General features: G+C 33.9%; 1 protein-coding gene across 5 annotated transcripts in view; it reads right to left on the reverse strand.

The window, feature by feature from the left end:
* Positions 1 to 21127, reverse strand: part of PHF14 (PHD finger protein 14) — a 206555-nt gene that overhangs the window by 127149 nt on the left and 58279 nt on the right. For all 5 annotated transcript variants that reach the window (XM_059396776.1, XM_059396777.1, XM_059396778.1 and 2 more), the window contains exons 9-14: positions 20752 to 21022; positions 20330 to 20436; positions 18616 to 18711; positions 16528 to 16631; positions 14452 to 14583; positions 1861 to 2029 (exon numbers count right to left, since the gene is read on the reverse strand). In XM_059396776.1, the coding sequence (XP_059252759.1) occupies positions 1861 to 2029; positions 14452 to 14583; positions 16528 to 16631; positions 18616 to 18711; positions 20330 to 20436; positions 20752 to 21022 (879 nt within the window). The remainder of the gene's footprint in view (positions 1 to 1860; positions 2030 to 14451; positions 14584 to 16527; positions 16632 to 18615; positions 18712 to 20329; positions 20437 to 20751; positions 21023 to 21127) is intronic.

Below are 21127 nucleotides of genomic sequence, written 5' to 3' on the forward strand. Positions count from 1 at the left end.
AGAAAGACACATGAACATTCTGGTATCACATTCCCAGCTATGCTACCTAAAAACCAAATGTTTTATAACTTCATTTGAACCTCACTTAAATTTCTTCTACAGACCTTAAAAAAAGAAACAAAACCACAGGGTATTAATTCAGGCTGAGGTTAAGTCCTATTCTGCCTACTATTTGTAAGATCATGGTAGGTTACTCAAGCTTTCTGTGTCTCAGTTTCATTTTGAGTGAAATAGGTGTTATAATAGTCATATACTAACTAATTTTTTTAAAAGGGGGAGTGAGTCAGAGGATCAGTACAGTGTCTGGCATGTGATGAGTCCTCAATAAACGTTGGGTATTATTATTATTATTATTAAACAATTTTAGGTAAAGGTAGGCTAATCCCTCATGTCCTCTTCTGACCTACTAGCCTTTGAAGAAAGTAATGAAGTGAAATAGCCAATGATCGAATAGTAGGAAGAAGGAGAAAATAATACAATGGCTGGATTTATTAGTAGCATGGATAAACAGAAGTTAAATTAATAGTAGTAACATACCAGGATTTACAAAAATACTCCAACTTGTAAATCCCTTCCATCCCTCTTTTGCTTCTTTACTACCACCATGATGTTACTTTTAATCATAAAGATATAAAGTATAAAAGAAAAAGTATAAAAGAAAGTAATAGCGGGGGAAGAAAGTATGTTCAATAAAAATGTGACTTCAATCTGGCAGCCATGAAAATTTTATATTTTTGATGGTTCTCAGAGATAACTCTATAGAGACAGTCCTTCAAAAGAAAATTAAAGTGCTATATATATACTTAATCATACTATAAAGTCTGAATTTAAAAATAAAATTATTTAATAGAATACCAATTTACATATCCCACAAAAAAGATTCTTGAAATAAGAGAAAAATCATTTTTACTAGCATGAAATAGCCCAAACTTTTCTAAAAACTGTGCTAGTACTATAACCCAAAGGAACTTAAACTTAACAGAAATGGAAAGAAAGTTGTAGAACAAATGATCATTTTTAACAGTTTTATTTAGTGATATATTATTTTGAATGAGAAATTAAAGCTTAGGATATATGTCATGAATTCCCTACAACACAAAGCTAAATTTTATTTAAAATTTTGATAGAGTAATAGGACTATTGTGAAATGAAGTACACTTTGATCAGTAATGGCAGGAAAAATAAAAATTAATAAAAGAATTATTATAAGAAATTTAAGGACAGAATATCAAAAAATGTAATATATGTACTAAAATAAAAAGTATAAGAAGATACTAGGAACAATTAAAAAATTAAACAAAAGGAGAGATAAATCACTTATTTATTATGAAAGATACTTGGTTTTATAAATACTGAGATATTTATGAATCAATTCAATGGATTAAAGTATCAAATAATAAAAGGAAGAAGTAACTCCATTCATACAAAATTCAAAACTTGCAAAGCTACGTATTACTTATGAATACACACATTTGGAGATTCATTATTAAAAAAAGAAAAGAATGAGAAATATAAAGTTGAGAACAGAGGTAACCCCTGTGCTAGATAGATGAGAATGTAATTACCAAGGATTCACAGGGGACATCAAAGCCTTTCGTAATGTCTGATTTTTGAAGCAGGCTGGTGAATACAGTGGGCATTCATTATTATTATGCTTTAAGTTGAATTCATAAACCATAAATTCTCACGTATGTATGGTGTATTTCATGATTAAAACAATAAATTCTTAAGAATAACCAACAGCAATATGATGGTTTCTTTCTTTGACTCCTGAGTATATGTTCACCCTTTGTCTTTCTCACCTCTTAAACTCTGACCTCAGATTTCTGTGATGATTATGACAAACAGGTAAAAAATTACCGTGTTTCTTATTGGAATCTTCTTGGGTTCTGGAGGCATATCCTGTGGAACAAATTTCACTGGTTCCTTAATCTGCCTCCTTGACCGTTTGGTCCCATCTGGTAAGGTTTCCATGGCCATGTCTGCTTCCATGTCACTGCTCCCTGCCTGGTCACATTCTGAACACTGCCTACATAAAGAAAAAAATGTAAGTTCATATATTTGTTTTTATTTTCTAGTATTAGCTATGGTTTCTATTAATAAAAATTCAGGTACATGTGAAGAATATATAAAAATACACACTCCTGTAAGAATGACAATAGTAAATATATAAAGCAATTCCTGTATCCCTGTAAGTATCATAAACACATACAATAATGCTACATGTTTAAGTGAACCAACGTAAGAGATTCAGCACTGATGGTGAAGTCCAAAGTAACAGAAATCTGTCTCTCTACCTAGAAAACAACTGCATGGGCAAATTGTTTGATGTAATTATTTTCAAACTCTGGACTCTAGTAAAGGCTTGCAACTTCCAAGGAAAAACTTACACAGGTAAACTGCCATTAATTTCAGTCAATTTCAGCTCTAGGCAAAGTCACAGCTACCCATTCTCCAACCAAGCCACACAGCAGGCAGAACACTGCACATGTTCCTGCAGTAGCTTACAAACAGCTATTAGGAGCCAGAATGGCCAAAATAAACCATGTCCTCCAAATATTGACATCTGTGCTCTGATCACAGAAGTACAAAGAGCTGGGTAAGGTCCCCTTGGACTGAAATGTCTTCTAGAACTTAAAATTATTCCCCACCTTCATTTTTCTCCTTGCACCCTTTTGGGAGCCAGACACTAAAGACATGGGCACTCAAAAATAAGTGCATATAGGGGCGCCTGGGTGGCTCAGTGGGTTAAAGCCTCTGCCTTCAGCTCGGGTCATGATTCCAAGGTCCTGGGATCGAGCGCCGTGTCAGGCTCTCTGCTCCGCAGGGAGCCTGCTTCCTCCCCCTCTCTCTCTCCGCCTGCCTCTCTACCTACTTGTGATTTCTCTCTCTGTCAAATAAATAAAATCTTAAAAAAAAAAAAAAGTGCATATACAGGAAAAATTAGCAAATGTCCAGACTTGCCCAGGGAAAGGCTCAGAAAAGACATAAAAACTGTAAGTTTACACCTTAGACTGATCCTCAGCATAGACAGCACACTATGATAAGAAACAAAAACAAACAGAAACATTAAGAGAACAAAGCAAATGTTGGGAATGGTTGAAAATCTCATTTCCAAAGTTATCACATTATTAAATACAAATGTCCAGTTTCTGAGAAAAACCTCACAAGTTAATCAAAGAAAAAGGAAAGTATGGCCCATTAAAATGGGGGAAAAATTAACAGAAACTGTCCCAGAAAAAGACCTTAAGGCAGATCTGCAAGACAAAGAATTATTTTTTAAATGTTCAATGAACTAACAGAAATTGTGACAAAGACAGGAAAATAATTTCTGAACAAAGCGGAAATATCAATAGAGAGATAGCCTAAATATAAACCTAAAGGAAATTCTGGAGATGAAAAGTACAATAATGGAATAGAAAATTTACTAGAGGGATTAAAAGGACAGATCTGTGCAGCAAACCTGAACGAAAGAACAATGGAAACTACAAAGTCTGAGGAACAAACAGAAAAAAAAAGCTTGGAAAATAGTGAATAGATCCTAAGCGGCAAGTGAGGGCATTGACAAATACACCAACATTTGCACCATGGAAGACCCAGAAGAAGAAAAAGGGGTAAGAGATAAAATGTTTAAAGGAATAATGACTGAAAACTTCCTAATTTGATAAAGGAGATAATATGAAATCCAAGAAACTCAACAAGTACCAAACAAAATAGACTTAAAAAGTCCCACACCAAGATGCATTATAATCAAACTTTCCAAATAAAAAGACACAAAGAGAGACTTGAAAATAGAGAGAAATTCAGAATCAGCACATACAAGGGATTTTCAATAAGATTACAGGCAGAGCTCTCATCAGAAATTCTGGAAGCCAGAAGGCAGTGTTATCAATATATTAAAAGCGTTAAAATGACCAGAAAAACAAATAGCAACCAAAAAAACCTATCAACTAAGAATACTATGTTCATCAAAAATGTCCTTCAAAAGTGTGGGAGAACTTAAGACAATGCTAGACAAACAATAGCAGGGGGTGTTTGATACCACCAGACTTGTCCTACAAGAAATGCTCAGTGGAGGGGAGGGGGGAAGGACACAAGACAGTAACTCAGAGTCCCTTATGGAGAAATAAAAATCTCAATAAAGGTTAATACACGATCAATTCTAAAAGCTAATATTATTATCACAATGGGTTGTAACTCTACTCTTGTTTTTTTTACATGAGGTAAGAGACTAATACATTAAAAAAAATTAATACCATAACAGCTTATACTATTATAATCGTTTCTTAAGTCCACATGCATGTAGAAAAAGGATTTAAATAAGATATAGAAGGGTACCTCGGTGGCTGTGTCAGTTAAGGGACTGACTCTTCATTTCAGCTCAGGGCTCTGCACTGTCCATTGAGTCTGCTTAAGATTCTCTCTCCGTCACCACCCCCCAAACCTCCCTCCCCATAGGCACTCTCTCAAAAATATAAATAAATTAAAAAATAAGATATACAAATGGCTAATAAGCACAAGAAAAGATGCTAAACATTACTAAGCATTAAGGAAATGAAAATCAAAACCACAATGAGATAGCACTTCACATCCAACAGGATGGCTATTTTCAAAACAAAAAACAGAAAATAGTAACTGTTTGCAAGGATGTAGAAAAACTGGAATCCTGCACAGCTGCTTTAAAAAGCAGTATGGTGGGCGCCTGGGTGGCTCAGTGGGTTAAGCCTCTGCCTTCGGCTCAGGTCATGATCCCAGGATCCTGGGATGGAGTCCCACATCGGGCTCTCTGCTCGGCAGGGAGCCTGCTTCTTCCTCTTTCTCTTTCAGCCTGCCTCTCTGCCTACTTGTGATCTCTGTCTGTCAAATAAATAAATAAAATCTTAAAAAAAAAAAAAAGGCAGTATGGTGGTTCCTTAAAAAATTAAAAATACAATTACCATATAATCCATTCTTAAAGAGGTATCTCTACACCTATATTCATAGCAGCACTGTTCACAACAGCTAACTGTGGGAGCAACCCCAGTAACTACTGACCTATAAATGGATAAGTAAAATGTGGTACAAATGTGGACTATTATTCAGCTTTAAAAAAGAATATTCCCAATATGCTATGACATGGATGAACCTGAAGACATTAGTCTAAGCAAAATAGACCAATCACTTAAAAGACCAATACTATATGATTCCACTTACATGAGGTACTTAAGAGTAGTTAAAATCATAGGGAGAGAAAGTGGAGTAGTGATTTCCAGGAGCTGGAGGGAAGGGAGGAATGGGGAGTTATTATTCAATATGTATAGAGTTTCAATTTTTACAAGCTGAAAAATGTCATAGAGATAGATTATTATAGTATTTAATATGACAATATAATAATTACTAATGTACTTAATACCACTGGACTATACCACTTAAAAATGATTAAGATGGTAAATTTTATATTATGTGTATTTTGCCACAGTAAAATGTTTGAACAAACAAGAGTAACATTAAAAGATAATTAAACACTGAAATTTCAGTCTAATCAGTACAGCCCAGTAGAACTCTGTTAGAATTATCTATAACTGCACTATTTAGTACAATAGCCACTAGCCATATATAGCTATTGAACACTTGTAATGTGTGACTAAGAAACTGATTTTTAAATTTTAATTTTAATCAATTTAAATCCAAGGAGTCACATGTGGCTAGTGGCTAACACTTGGACAACAAAAGTCTACAAAATGATTACTGATAATCTTAATATTGCCAATTATAAAGGCCCACTTAAAAATTCATTAGAAACTGTTAGAAGTAAGTTTTTTCATGTATTTTCTTTAAATTTAAAGAAGTCTAACTTACAGTGTTATCTCTATAAAAATAGTTATAATACAGAAAATAATGTTTCATATTTAGTTTACTTATCAGTACCTTAGTTTCTTAAGTAATCTTAGTTTACATCAGTACCCTTGAATGAATCTTAGAATTCCCTCACCGAGTATTTTCAAAGATTTCTTACTATTTGAGGTCATACTGCATCAAAATTCACATATCTTGCTCACTAATACAGTAAACATTATCAAACTAATATCTATTTCTTAAGAGTAATAACTTTAAATTCAAATTCCAGTAACAGAGTTAAATGCAATATGACATTTGTGTTAATAAGACATATACATTAATTGTTAAAATGCAAACTAATATTCAACACTGTTGCTGTTTTTTTTAAAGATTTTATTTATTTGTTTGACAGAGATCACAAGTAGGAAGAGAGGCAGGCAGGGGGGTGGGAAGCAGGCTCACTGTAGAGCAGAGAGCCCGATGCAGGCTCAATCCCAGGACCCTTGGATCATGACCTGAACTGAAGGCAGAGGCTTTAACCCACTGAGCCACCCACATGCCCCTAATATTTAAGGCTTTTATCTTAATATCTAAAAATTCTCATTCATTTAACCAAAATTATTGAGGAAAAATTTTAACACTAAAAAAATGACCAATAAGAAAAAAAAAAAGTAGGTAATTTATCATGTGTTACTCAAAAAGTTTTATATAACTATTGGTAGAACATCCAACCACTTCATTCCTTGGATTCACAGAATGCCACGGATATTAACATACAGAGCTCCTGGGTAGCTCAGTTGGTTTTGGCTCAGGTTGTGATCTCATGGGTAATGAGATCAAGCCCATGTTGGGCCCTGCTCTCAGTGGGGAGTCTGCTAAAAGATTTTCTACCTCTGCCCCTTCCCACTCATACCCTCTCTTCTCGCTCTCTCAAATAAATATATCTTTTTAAAAAAATTAAAATACAAATAAAGTGTAAGTTATCTATTTGCTCCTGTTTGTCCCATATGAAAAGATTAAAGATTAGTATGAGCAATAAACACCTAACAATATTCGTAATTTAAATAATGAATATATTTTCAAACAATCTATTGGCAATCCTAAACTGTGAAAACCCCACAAATGTTAGATACTATTAGTAAATAATAACAAATACAACAAACATCAAAACAGAAATGGCCATAGAAAGAGATTTAATTATGTCACAGAAAAGGACTATTTCCTTAAGTGATCATTTCTACCAGCTGAAGTGAAATGTAATCAAAGTTTCTTAGTTCCAATTCATTTGTAACATACATGAATTGCTGGGATATAGAAACAAGTACCTTTTTAGGATGAATCAGTATATTGTTTTCTTTTAATTGAATTTTTTTTCTTTAGTTTCTCATTTTGTAACAATAATCCTTGTCAGGACATTCTCTAACTTCTTATGCTCATTATTATCCTCACCAAAAGTAAGACACTCAGGTCACAAGGAAACTTGCTTTAGAGCCCTCTGACAGAACTGTTACTCCCTAAACTCCACGACAAAACACTGAACAACACAGAAAGTCAAAATAAAATTTAACAACCAATACAGAAATTTATCTGTTTGTTTCAAAACAACTGCCAAGTGATAGTTACAGTACAAATTCTACACAGATGGAGACACTACTTGAAACTTTTTCAACAATCTTATTAAATAATATCGTCTCTATCTTTTATGTATCATTTAAGATATGAAAAAGCATCTCTACTACATTAATCAGTACACAAGATCCTAAGAATAATAATCTAGGATATAGCTATGGCCTGTCCAATTCAATGGGATTAATGGGATAATATTTGGGGGTAAAAGTCATAATTATCCTTGATAATGTCAAAACACATACCTGGCTTCTTCTAATAGCCCACTAAGCTGCTATTTTATACATTTAATCCTGTGTATTTTTACTTAATATATTCTACTAAGGGAAGAGAATCCTATGTTTTATAATTCCCATGCAAAATATTAAAAATACTCTTAAGTAATCAAAATATTCAAATAATTAAAAAGGAATTTTTAAAGTACAAGTAATAAAAATTCATGTCATGATTTATGCAAAAGGGCAACCTTCTGACTGAAATGAAATATCAAGAGATTTTTCTCATTTGCTATACAATCTCCAACTCCTGAACCATATATTACAACTTGTTTTTTTGTTCAGAAGGGGGTTTAGAATTTTTCAATTACTAAAGAAAAATGATTTCATTGTATAATAATCCTAAGACAAGTACATGAATTCAGTTTATAAAAAATTTACTGTGTATGTTAGAGAAAAAACAGATTTTATGAATTCTTAACTGTAATAAATTGTGACACTTTCTCAAATATTATATATAATTCATGTTTTGCTTTTTTTTCCTTTACAAATTACTTCTTTCAGTCTTCAAAGATTGCATAGCATAGTCTGTTTTTTCCCTTATCTCTAAGATTTTTCCATGTTTTCCCCATTTTTAAAGGAAAATCTTCACGGGTGCCTACATAAAACTTCATTAGTGCAATATAAATCAAAACCACAATGAGATATCACTTCAAATCTGTTAGAATGGCTGTCATCAAAAAGATAAGAAATAACAAGTGCTGGAGAAGATACGGAAAAAAGGGAATGCTCATATACTGTTGGCAGGAATGTAAACTGGTATAGCCACTATGAAAACAAGCATGGAGGTTCTTCATAAAATTAAAAATAAGGCACTCCTGGGTGGCTCAGCTGGCTGGGCATCTGACTCTTGATTTTGGCTTGGGTCATGATCTCTGGGTCATGGGATTAGCTCTGAGTCAGGCTCCACACTCAGCAAAGAGTCTGCTTGGGATTCTCTCTATTCCTCTGCCCCTCGCCCCACCAGTCTGCTCTCTTGCTCTAAAATAAATCAATCTTTGAAAACAAAATAACTAAAAATGCAACTACTGTATGATCCAGCAATTCCACTTCTGCATGTATATCCAAAGGAAACAAAATCTCTATCTTGAAAAGATACCTACACTCTTATGTTCATGCACCATTATTTATAAGAGGAAAAACATGGAAATACCCTGTGTCCACTGATGAATGAATGGGTAAAGAAAATGTGGTAGAAATATATAATAGGATATTATTCAGCCATGAAAAAGAAGGAAACCCTAGCTATTTGCAACAGCATAGATGGACCTTGAGGGAATTATGCTAAGTAAGTCAAAAGCAAATATTGTATGATCTCGATTATATGTGGACTATTTTTTTAAGATTTTATTTATTTATTAAATAGAGAGAGATCACAAGTAGGCAAAGCAGCAGGCAGAGAGAGAGGGGGAAACAGGCTCCCCACTAAGCAGAGAGCCTGATGTGGGACTCAATCCCAGGACCCTAAGTTCATGACCTGAGCTGAAGGTAGAGGTTTAATCCACTGAGCCACCCAGGCGCCCCTTATGTGGACTATTTTTTTTTTTTAACCCACAAATTCATAAATAAAGAGTACCGACTGGTGGTTGCCAGAGGCTGGGGTCAGGGAGGTGGAGTTGGGGAGGAGATGCAAAGGGGTAAGGGTGGTCAAAAGGTAAAAACTTCCAGTTAAAACAAAAATATATACAAATAAAATAAATAAATAAATAATTCTTAAAAGGGGGCTGGTGCCTGGGTGCCTCAGTCTGTTAAGCATCTGACTTTCAATTTTAGTTTGGGTTACAATCTCAGGGTCATGAGATGGAGCCTCAAGATGGAGCCTGCTTAAGATTCTCTCTCTCTCCCCCGTGCCTCTCACCATACTCTCTCTCTAAATAAATAAATCAATAAATAAGTCCTGGGGATGTAATATACAACATGGTGACTATAGTTATTAATACTATATTGTATATTTGGAGAAATATTGTTTTTTTTTTTGGAGAAATATTGGTTTTTTTAAGATTTTATTTCTTTAACTGAGAGAGCGCACACAAGCACATGCACATGAGTTGTGTTAGGAGAGGTAAGGGAGAGGCACAAGAAAGCAGACTCTACACCAAGTGTGGAGTCCTACACGAGGCTCCATCCTAGAACCCGGAGATCATGATCTGAACTGAAATCAAGAGTTGGCCAGCCACTTAACTGTTTAACCAACTGAGCCACCCGGGTGCCCCTAAGAGAATACATCTTAAGAGTCCTTATCATTAGGGGGAAAAAAAACAACAAACATTTAACTGTGTATTACAATGGATGTTAACTAAGCTTACTGTGGTAATCATTTCACAATATATACATCAAATCATTATGCTGTACACCTAAAATTAAAGCAAGGTTATATGTCAATTATCTCTTGATAAAAAGAAAGAGTTAATGGAAGAAGGGAAGGATAAATTATTAAGAAAAATGGGGGAGAAACCTATAAATTATTAACTGAAGGGTCTGTGCTATAGATTTTCTTTTCTCTTAAAAGAATAAACAAAGGTATACCCAAAGAATAAAAGGATATAATAAATATTACTCAATTATCTGTCAAATAATACTCTCCAGAATATTCAGGGTTTGGTTTTTTGGTTTGTTTTTTTTTTTTTCCAGAATATTCTTTAATTAGAAAAGGCAAGAAAACTTCTGATCAGACGGTGATAGAAACATAAGATTACTCTAAAAGAAGTATCTATGGGGCACTCAGTGGGTTAAGCCTCTGCCTTTGGCTCAGGTCATGATCTCAGGATCCTGCATTTGAGCCCTGCATTGGGCTCTCTGCTCAGCAGGGAGGCCAGTTTCCCTCCCCTCCCCCACCTGCTTTTGCCTACTTATGATCTCTGTCTGTCAAATAAATAAAATCTTTAAAAAAAAAAGAAATATTTATTATTTGAGCTACTCTAATAAATCAAACCCTTACTACTTCATTTATAGAGCTATCAGGCTTATCTGGGAAGAATATAAGGCAGTGTGCAACAATATATATTTAAAAAGGAACAAACCAAAATAATATAAACTAAGAGTAAGACAAAATAAATTTCAAACAATGGGAGTAAGTAAAAACAAAATGGAGCCTAGATCATACCTTCATTAGCCTCTTTATCCCTTGCCAAATTCCTCACCCAACTAGCATTCTCATCTGATTTGCCCACTCCTAACCCAACATAAAAAGTCCCTGGGTTTTTCCCTCTCCTGATCCTAGACAGCTAAGCATTATTGGAGAAAGATCAATTAATCACACTTATTAAACCAATTCACAAACATTCTTTAGTATATAACCTCAGCAAGTCATCTGTGATTTTTTTTCCAACAAAACTATCGGAAACTATCTCCTATCTTCTTAAGCCACCATCATCATCCCAATTAATTGCTTTCCCTTTCCACAGACTGCTTCTATTTCACTGAAAAGTCAGAGCCTGTCTAATGTGAGCTTATTCAACTTTCCTACTTTTCATCAATAATTACCTCTGTATCTTTATTCTTTCCTGTCACATGTCTTAAATTAGTCCAAGATAAGCAGTGAACTGAACTATTGTGGTATGGACCAAACAGAAAGCATCCAGATCTCAAACAAGTAACTCCCAAAAGTAGTACAGGAGGTGCTTAGAACAGTCTGCCAAGCAGAATACGCTATTTGAGAAGGGAAGATTGCATAGTAATTTTGGCTAGCAGTGAACATAAGGGGTATATAGTAGAAAGGGTGTTACCAAATACACATAGCATAAAGACAAAAAAAGGAGTAATTGGTGACGTTCAAAAATGTGTACCAGTAGGATCTGTATAAATCTAAGCCAATAATGAGCCCAGTCATGAGATAAGGGTATAGGAACCCTTTCCGTAAGACAAAAGGACCTTTCTAGGACCTTTTTTCCTAAGAAAAAGACTAAGAACTAAATGAACCTAGGCAGAGGTTAGGCAGTAGTGTGCTAGTAAATTTCTAATGCCTAATTCTCTATGGGAAAAAGTCTTTATTTATAGCATTTGCTAATTTCTGTATCATGCATACTACTAAGCATGGTCAATTTCAAAATACCAATATGGCATCAGAGAATGCAGAATGGGTAAAAAATGTATAGTAGCATACCATTAGACAGTTTTTCTACCATACATATATAATAGACTTAGGCAAAGAGTAAAGGTAATAAAAAAATACTTGGGAAGTGAAATTGCTTTAATACTTATTATCTTTAATATAACTTCAAAATTAAACTGAAAATGTTAAAAAGCAAAAAGTACCTCTCACAACTGAGATACACTAAAGAAAAATATAATTCCATGAAACTTACTCTAAAACTAAAACACTCAATTAAGTGTTAAGCAAAACTAAGTTGACTTCAGAGGACAAAAGAAATTTGATTATTAAAAACTAGAAGAGGGGGCACCTGGGTGGCTCAGTGGGTTAAGCCGCTGCCTTCGGCTCAGGTCATGATCTCAGGGTCCTGGGATCGAGTCCCATATTGGGCTCTCTGCTCAGCAGGGAGACTGCTTCCCTCTCTCTCTCTCTGCCTGCCTCTCTACCTACTTGTGATCTCACTCTGTCAAATAATAAGTAAAATCTTTAAAATAAAACAACAACAACAAAAAAACTAGAAGATATAGAAGACTTCACTTTGCCATGGTATTAGCTTCTTCTATTTTAAAACACTGTAACCAATGCATAGGACCCTAAGTAGCTTTAGGTCTTTGGGGGAGACCTTTCCCTAAAACATTCCAGGCAAGGCAGTTTATGTGAAGTTCTTCCAGAAACTTACTGGAAACCAGAGCTCTGCAGGCAGAGCAGTATTAGAAAAGTTCATAACTGCACATCTCCAGGTCAAAGATCATGACTAGCACACTAGCCCTGGAGACTATCAAACAGGCTTTCAATTTATAAACATCCACTTATAGGGCATCTGGTTGGCACAGTTTTTTGGGAGTCTGACTCTTGGTTTTGGCTCAGGTTGTGATCTCAGGGTCATGGGATCAAGCCCCGCATCAGGCTCCATGCTCAGTGGAGTCTGCTTAAAGACTTTCTCTCCCTCTCCTTCTACCCTTTTCCCCTGCCATGTGCACAAGCGTGCTTGCTCGCTCGCTCTCTCTCTCAAATAGATAAATAAATCTTTTTTAAAAAGGCAAAAAAACACCACCCACTTAGGACAGTTATTAACACTGCTGGCATTCTAATAAGCCACAGCATTTTTTAATAAATTCTGGTTTCAAAAGCACAGATATAACATATATATATTTATGCCCTCCATTATACTTGAAAAGGGAGGACTAGTAGGACTCTCTCAAGACAAACTGATAAAGAACACTATGAGGGATGCCTGAGTGGCTCAGTCAGTTAAGCATCTGCCTTCAGCTCAGATCATGATCCCAGGGTCCTGGGACCAAGTCCTGCATCCAGCTCCTTGCTTAGTGGGGAGCATGCTTTTCTTTTTGCTTGCCACTCCCCCTGCTTGTGCACTCTCTCTCTGACAAATAAATAAATAAAATCTTAAAAAAAAAAAAAAGAACACTATGAAAAAGCATTCCTGTGAAAATGGTGAAAGAATGTAAGCTTCCCAGTAAAATAAACAGAGATGCTTTACAACATAAAACAATAAGGTTAAAAAACATGCTTACTGTGTTTGACAAACACACAACTTTTCATATAGATTAGCATTTAAGAACCTGGGGTCTACTCTTTTCTAAAAGTAAAAAGATCGGCACTTGGGTGGCTCAGTTGGTTAAGCATCTGCCTTCAGCTCAGGTCCTGATCCCAGGGTCCAGGGATTGGCAGGAAGCCTGCTTCTTCCTCCCCTCCCTGGTCATCCTCTCTCTTACTATCTTTGTCACTATCTCTGTCTCTCTCTCCAATAAATAGAAAATAAAAATAAAAGTAAATGTAGAAAGGCAATTTGCCTAAGAAGAATACTGAGATTTATTCCAAAACTTTCCGTGTTCTACATTCTTCCTATACAGAATCATCATATTAAAACTGATTTGTCTCTCCCTTGGACTAAAATTAAGGAAAGGATAAAATTCATCATACATAAGCTTTTATCAAATATCTGCAGTAATGTAATATACCTAAGTTAATGAAAAAAATTAAAAACATATGTCAAATGTTTCTAGATTGGTTGAACATAAATATAACTAGCACAAATGAAAAATACTAAAAGTAAAGCCTTGAGTGAAACTATTTAAAAATATTAAACCACAATAAAAGGATGAGTAAGGAGGCAAATTCCTGATAAATTCATTCAATTTCAAAATAAAAATAAAGCATTTCAGAAATTCGTATAATAAAGTAAAATACAACTAATACAGGAGAAAGAATTCATGCTTTAACCATTGCTAAGATACCATGATAGCTTCAATTAACTCAATATTCATTTGTCAAACAAACAGATACAGATTTATTTATATATTATAATAAATATTTATGACCAAAGTGTTCTTACCACAAAAAAAGACAATGGAAACTAAGTGAAGTGATGGATATGTCAGTTAGTTTCATTATGGTGATTACTTCACAATGCATACGTATATCAAATCATTAAGTTGTATATCTTAAATATATATAGTTTTTAATTGTCAATTATACTTAAAGTTGGAAACACATTTATAAAAAAATCAGTTAAAAAATTTGCTGAAAACTTTATTGTGAAGTAATACGATGTAACATCATCTTACACTGTTGAAACACAGAGCAAACCATTTCTAATATTAAAATCTCTTTCATTTTACTTACCAGTAACTGTTCTTGGTCTTTCTTGGCATCCTCGTAAGAGGAGGGTCCAGACATCCAAGGTGGTAATGAAGTTTACAGGTATCACACAATAAAAGAAGATGCTGATCGTGGTTCTTCTTACAAATTCCACAACTTTGAATAAAGGCAGCAAATAAAGGATTAGAATAGTAGTAATCTTAGTGAACAGCTATTCATAGCATATTTTTTTAATTTCAAAATTTCACCTTGATTAACTTAAAATTTCTTCTGTTAAAATCAAATGTCTTCTCATAACATACTTTTTTATAATGTCACTACTTATTACTTCAAAATATGTTTGAGACTATAGAAAAATAGCTGGATCTAATATAAATATTCCTCTAGAGTCAAACCTTTCAGAGAAAGGCATATATAAGATAGTATTCTCAACATCATCACCATCTCAATTTTAATTATCACTTAAACTCATTTAATATTAGCTTAGTTTTTCTCTAGAAAGGTAGCTATTAAACAAAAAACTTCCCAATTTTTTACTTCTCTAAAACTACCAAAGAAGTTAACTTACAAACAAACTTCAGTTTATTTCCTATCATTAATTACAAACTTTTCAAAGAGTCTTAAACATAAAAATAAGCTAAATTTATAAGTAAGACTTTTTCCAAAATCTGACTCTGAGTCTTAAAAATATACCAATTGATATTTATTGCAAAGAATGGGGCGTTTTACTATTGGTGTTAACTGTTACTTCGATTTTTGTTTTCAAGGAATTCAACTTCTCTTGTGCAAAACAGCAACATAACCACTCCTAGAGCACAAGCCCTTGACCTGAAAATCTAGGTCTTTTTTATACTGGGAACATAAAGAGTGAAGTTGAAAAGTTGAGAATCTATAAGAGCCATCCATCAACATACAGAAACAATGATATTTGAATTTTTAAATTATCCTAGAAAAAAAAATCATATAAATGTAACAACAACAACTAATATTTTATCTCAATGTTGCTCAGAGTCAAAAAGGAAAATCATGTAAAATACATTCTGGAACAAAAATGAATGCAGTGATAAGTCAGAAGCACTGTGTTATGTTTGATGGTTCCAAATGAACCAACTTTTTTTTAGAAAAGCTGGGCTGAGAATGTGCTAGTCTGCATACTGTACACTAAAACACTAGTCGGCTTTTCCCACATTTCAAGGAAGTCAACTGCTATTACCTACGGAGGAAGCCTCCAACCAAGAATGAAAAATAATTATGGAGATTGATGTTATTACTCCTGCTATTCTCAGAAGGGAAGAAGTTGTGGGGAGAATATTTATGTACTTATATAAGTATATATAGGAGTATATATAGGTATATATGTGAATATATACATTTGTATGTATATATACATACATGCACACATAAATACACTAGCATCTTCTAACTTTCCCCAGTTAATATGCTCAGTTACATTAAAAAAGTAAGATCCCAACCTATTCATATACGGAAGGAAGTCCAGGCTATGTAAAATTACTATAAATGGTGAACACTATAAACTACTGAGACAAGTAAAAAAAAAAAACACACTTATGTAAATAAAATTATTACAACTGAGCACAGAAAAAAATATAGACAGATTCAAATCCAGAAGTTTTCTTCATCATCCACCACTGTACAAAGGCAGGAATTGAGACTGTATATGATAACTATCACCACTTAAAAACACATGCAAAGCTCTAGAACTCATTTAAGTAAAATAAAATATAAATGTATATTTATATATCCTTTTAATTATTTAAGAAAATTATTATCTACATTATTTAAAGTCACTTTCCAATTCTCCAAAGAGGACTGACTATTCACTTCCACGGAACTTTTGGAGATACATCTCCACCTATTTAAAGGATATAAGTTACTTATCATTAAAAGAGAGCAAAAATCTCTTCTGTCATTCAACCTAAAAAGCATCTTTGATGAAAATATTCACAAAATGGACTTCAAATGCATTTAACATAAATTCTAGTATGGACATAATTCATTCAGAAATATCTGAAGCACCTTGTTATTAAAAGCACGAGTTTAAAAAAAAACACAATATTAACTTGTCATGTTATTACTTGCCTATAAAGTACTGCAGGAAGGATAGATGTCTTTTGTGCGCCTCCTTCTTTTTTACTTGGCTTTCTCTCCTTGGGTGCTCGCAAAATTGCCGGTATGTTCAACTTCTATTGATTTGAACAAATGCAGTTTATTTTGTTTTAAACAAAAAATATAAAGCAACATTCTCCTCTATTTGCCACTCAAGTCAACTAAATATGCTAGAATTGTGAGGGAGAAATGTTTTACCAGCTATTACACCAGCAAAAAAAAATTAAAATGAGTTTCTTTGGTTACTTCCATTAGAAACCTATAATTAGGGGCACCTGCATGGCTCAGTCATTAAGCATCTGCCTTTGGCTCAGGTCATGGTCCCAGGGTCCTGGGATCCAGCCCCACATCGGGCTCCCTCCTCTGCAGGAAGCCTACTTCTCCCTCTCTCACTGTGTCTCTCACTGTCAAATAAATAAATAAAATCTTTAAAAAAAAAGAAAAAGAAACCTATAATTACATACTTTGAATTTTCGCTGAAACACTAAAATACTATGAGAATTAAACTTCTACTTCAGCTTTGAAAAGTGAAAGACAAGGACAATCATTTAAGAGCTTAAAAAAAAAAAACCTCACACAATATACTTGACAAGAAGAATATTGAAGCCGTTTATTTTCCTCAGCATCTCAGCTACATTGGTGCTCCATAGGTTAATTAGAAAAATTATCTTATTGGACCAAACTCTCCACAAAGTGAATGAGATTCTTTTTGGTCTTCTACTAATCTGTAGTATGCTGGCTTCTGAGACAGCAACCATCTATCAAAGTCATTTCTCAGTGGCCCGGTTGGGCCGGCATTTGTTCAACCAACTGTAAAAAAGTGTCATGCAAATGGTACAAATGAATTCTACTTCTGTGTATTTTACATTTACACAAGGAAATGTGTGAACTTCTGTTAAGAGTCATTTAATAAATGAAAATATCCTTTTATGGTAGATAATTTTTTACACTAAGTAAGAGATTCTTAAGAGACAGTCTTGCAAATCAAACCAAAAGATAATGCTAGCTTGGTAAATAAACTAATAATAGTCTTGTACTCAACATTAACTTCTCTAAATATCAAACACCAGAATCTCTCAAAAATCCATCAACAACCTATCAATAGAAATTTCAATTCACCAAAGGTGACTACTCATTCTCACCTCTTAAATTATGTTATTCATTTTAATATAAGCCACATACATCCTGTTCACAAAAGAAGCATCTTTATAGCTATCATAGCACAATACATATCAGTATTTATTATCTTCTAAAATATTAAGTCTACATGAACTGTATGATAAATTTGACCCTTCTTAAACCTCTGAAACAAGTACAATGAAAAATATCTCTTCGTTGATAAGCCTCCTTCACAAATAAGATTACTTTCATTGAAAAAGGACCACAATGAATCTAAAACATCTCTTTTAAAATAGAATTGAAATTACTTGAATGAATTTTTAATTTATGTGTTATACACACAGTACTAAAAAAAAAAACATTCAAAGAAACTACTATTTGGCAATGATTCTTCTTTTCAACACCAAGAATTTTAACAGGCTAAAAATGCTCAAGGATAAAATAATTTTTGTCATTATCCCAGTGATACTTACTGCAGGTAAAAACCCATCTCTTAGGCAGCTCAAAACTACATCAATATAAAAACGAATTTCTCTAGTTTGCCTTTTAAATTTTACACTTAAAAAGAAGGAACTAAATATAACAGAAGAACAGGATAGAAAAAAAAATGTGGCAAGGAGTCTAACTGTTAAATCAGAGATAAGAATTTGATAGGAGTAACTTATGCTTTTAATCTTAGCTTCATCTCAAACGACAGGTCAATTAGTAAGAGCCAATGAAAAAATTTCGTAAACAAGATAGCTGTTAAAACAACCAAATTAGGGTACAGGTTCTCAGTAGGAAGCTTTCAATGCTCTAGATGTATTTCAGGCATTATCTTACCACAGAGGATTAGTTGCCCCCAATCAAACAGAATTTTTTAGTTAGGAAAGTTGTATCAGAAATCTGATCTTTGAAAATAACAGAGTAAGAATGGGAGACAGCAATTGGAAAGAAACTAACCTGCCCTGTGATTCTGCCTAGTAAGGCCCATATTCCTTGCCCTTCGCTTCGAAGTTTTCCATTCAGATTCTGCAGTTCTTCTAAAGATTCACATAGCTACAATGTAAATAATCCAAATCAGTAAACGAATACAATATAATACAATACAATACAAAACATGGGGAAATTTAAATAATTTATCAACAAATGTCCAAGAGTATCTGTATTGCTAGTCTGTATTTTTAAACATATTTAAGTCACAATACCCTGAAGAGCAGGCTATCCAATTATTGAATAAGCAGTACCAATAAGATGTAAGCATTTTGTTTCATGTTAGCATTTTTTTTTATAATTTTTTATTTTTTATAAACATATTTTTATCCCCAGGGGTACAGGTCTGTGAATCACCAGGTTTACACACATCACAGCACTCACCAAAGCACAAACCCTCCCCAATGTCCATAATCCCACCCCCTTCTCCCAAACCCCCTCCCCCCAGCAACCCTCAGTTTGTTTTGTGAGATTAAGAGTCACTTATCAAGAAGATGTGGTATATATACACAATGGAATACTATGCAGCCATCATGTTAGCATTTTTACCGATAATAATACCTATATTTATCAAACCATTATAGTTTACTAAATAATTTCAAACACATTCTTCTAATTAATCCTTGAGTCTATGAAGATGCATTTTCACCATTTTCTCAATGAGAAAACTAAGGATCATAGGGTTTCTGTGACTTGACCAAGATAAAGAACTAGCAAGAATCCCCAGGTCTTCTGAATATAATCCCAGTACTCTTTTCTTTCACTACAGTGTGGCTGATATTGGAAACGCATCTCTTACTAATTTTTTATTGCTTAAAATGTTATCTAACAATAAGTCAACATCAGCTTTATATGCTTATGTTACTTATTACCTAATATTTTAGCTACAACTTTCTTTTATAGGATATTTCTTTTGATCTCCCTCATCATTACAATGAAGATGTAGAATGGAAATTTAAATTGGGAGGTATTTTTCTTTTTTCTTTTTTTTTTTTTTTTAGATTTTATTTATTTATTTGACAGGCAGAGATCACAAGTAGGCAGAGAGGCAGGCTGAAAGAGAGAGAGGAAGAAGCAGGCTCCCTGCCAAGCAGAGAGCCCGATGTGGGACTCAATCCCAGGATCCTGGGATCATGACCTGACCCAAAGGTAGAGGCTTAACCCACTGAGCCACCCAGGCGCCCTGGGAGGTATTTTTCTTAAATCAAAAGTAACATTACAAAACAATTCAAGATAAAACTAGTGATTTAAAGGGAGTTTCTAAAAACTCTACAAACTTAGAAAAAGAAGTTCTATAGTACACTAGTTAGGAACAAGGGACGGAGACTGTTTGGCCTCAAATCCCAACTCTATGACTTGATTAGCTACATGAGTCTAGGCAAATAACTTCACCTCCCTAGGATTCAGTTTTCTTCTCTAAAAATGGGAGCCATAATTACAGCTCACATAAAACTGAGGTGAAAATTATATCAGTTAATGTATGTAACGTGCCCGAATTGTACATAGCACATAGGAAGTACTTAGTGTTATGGATGATAATGAAGCCAGTAAGAGTAGGAAGTGTGGAGAAGGGCCTAAACACTTCATAATAATTTCAAAATAAGACATAAATAGAAATTCTCTAAAATCACAAATGACATCATCAACAGGTCTATGATATTATGTTGTTTTGTAGCCAACTTACCTTATTATATTCCACATGAAGTTTTTCCTGTTCATTCTCTAATTTATCCTTTATATTCTTTTGTTCAGCCATATTTTCCTGAATTTGAATCATGCGCATATTTCTCTCTATTTAAATTAAATATCCAATTTTACTTTAGTAGAAAATAAAAACTGATATACAAAACACACACAACGGAAGAAGCTAGCCATAAAGATGATCACATGGATAATTTTACATTGTTTACAATACTTTAACCCTATTCACAAACACAGGGACTCAGCATTTTACAACAACCTACAACTTATTAGGAAAATAAATATGCTTTTTATTTAATATATGTAGCATGGCTAATGAATTTCTAAAAATTGACAGTATAACAAATATTTCTAATAGCAAATTGTTCTCATTGACAATGTGCATATATCAGTGTCTATACTGACCAAAGTAATAATTCACAAAATCAGCAGTGAGAGCAGGTTGCTTATGCTTTCTCCTTCCGTCCACACTAGAACTAGTATCTGAATTGTCCACTGGAAAGATATCAGTACTGATCCCCATTAGCTCTGCTTTCCGCATCAGCTTACGAATGGCTGAAGCACTGCTAGTGAGTGGTCTGGGCAATTTTTCCCTTGGAACCCAGGCCTGAGGTCTGGTAGATCGAGCTAGTTCTGCTTTGGCACGATACTGCTGAAGCCGGGCATTGATTCTTGCCTATAAAAGAAATGCATACAAATTTTAAAAGATACTAAAATGTAACATATTCCCTCTGATTTCTACTTGCATGCTTAGAGAAAGTACAGAATTTCTCATATCAAG

The sequence above is a fragment of the Mustela nigripes genome, chromosome 4, assembly GCF_022355385.1.
Source record: "Mustela nigripes isolate SB6536 chromosome 4, MUSNIG.SB6536, whole genome shotgun sequence".
NCBI lineage: Eukaryota > Metazoa > Chordata > Mammalia > Carnivora > Mustelidae > Mustela > Mustela nigripes.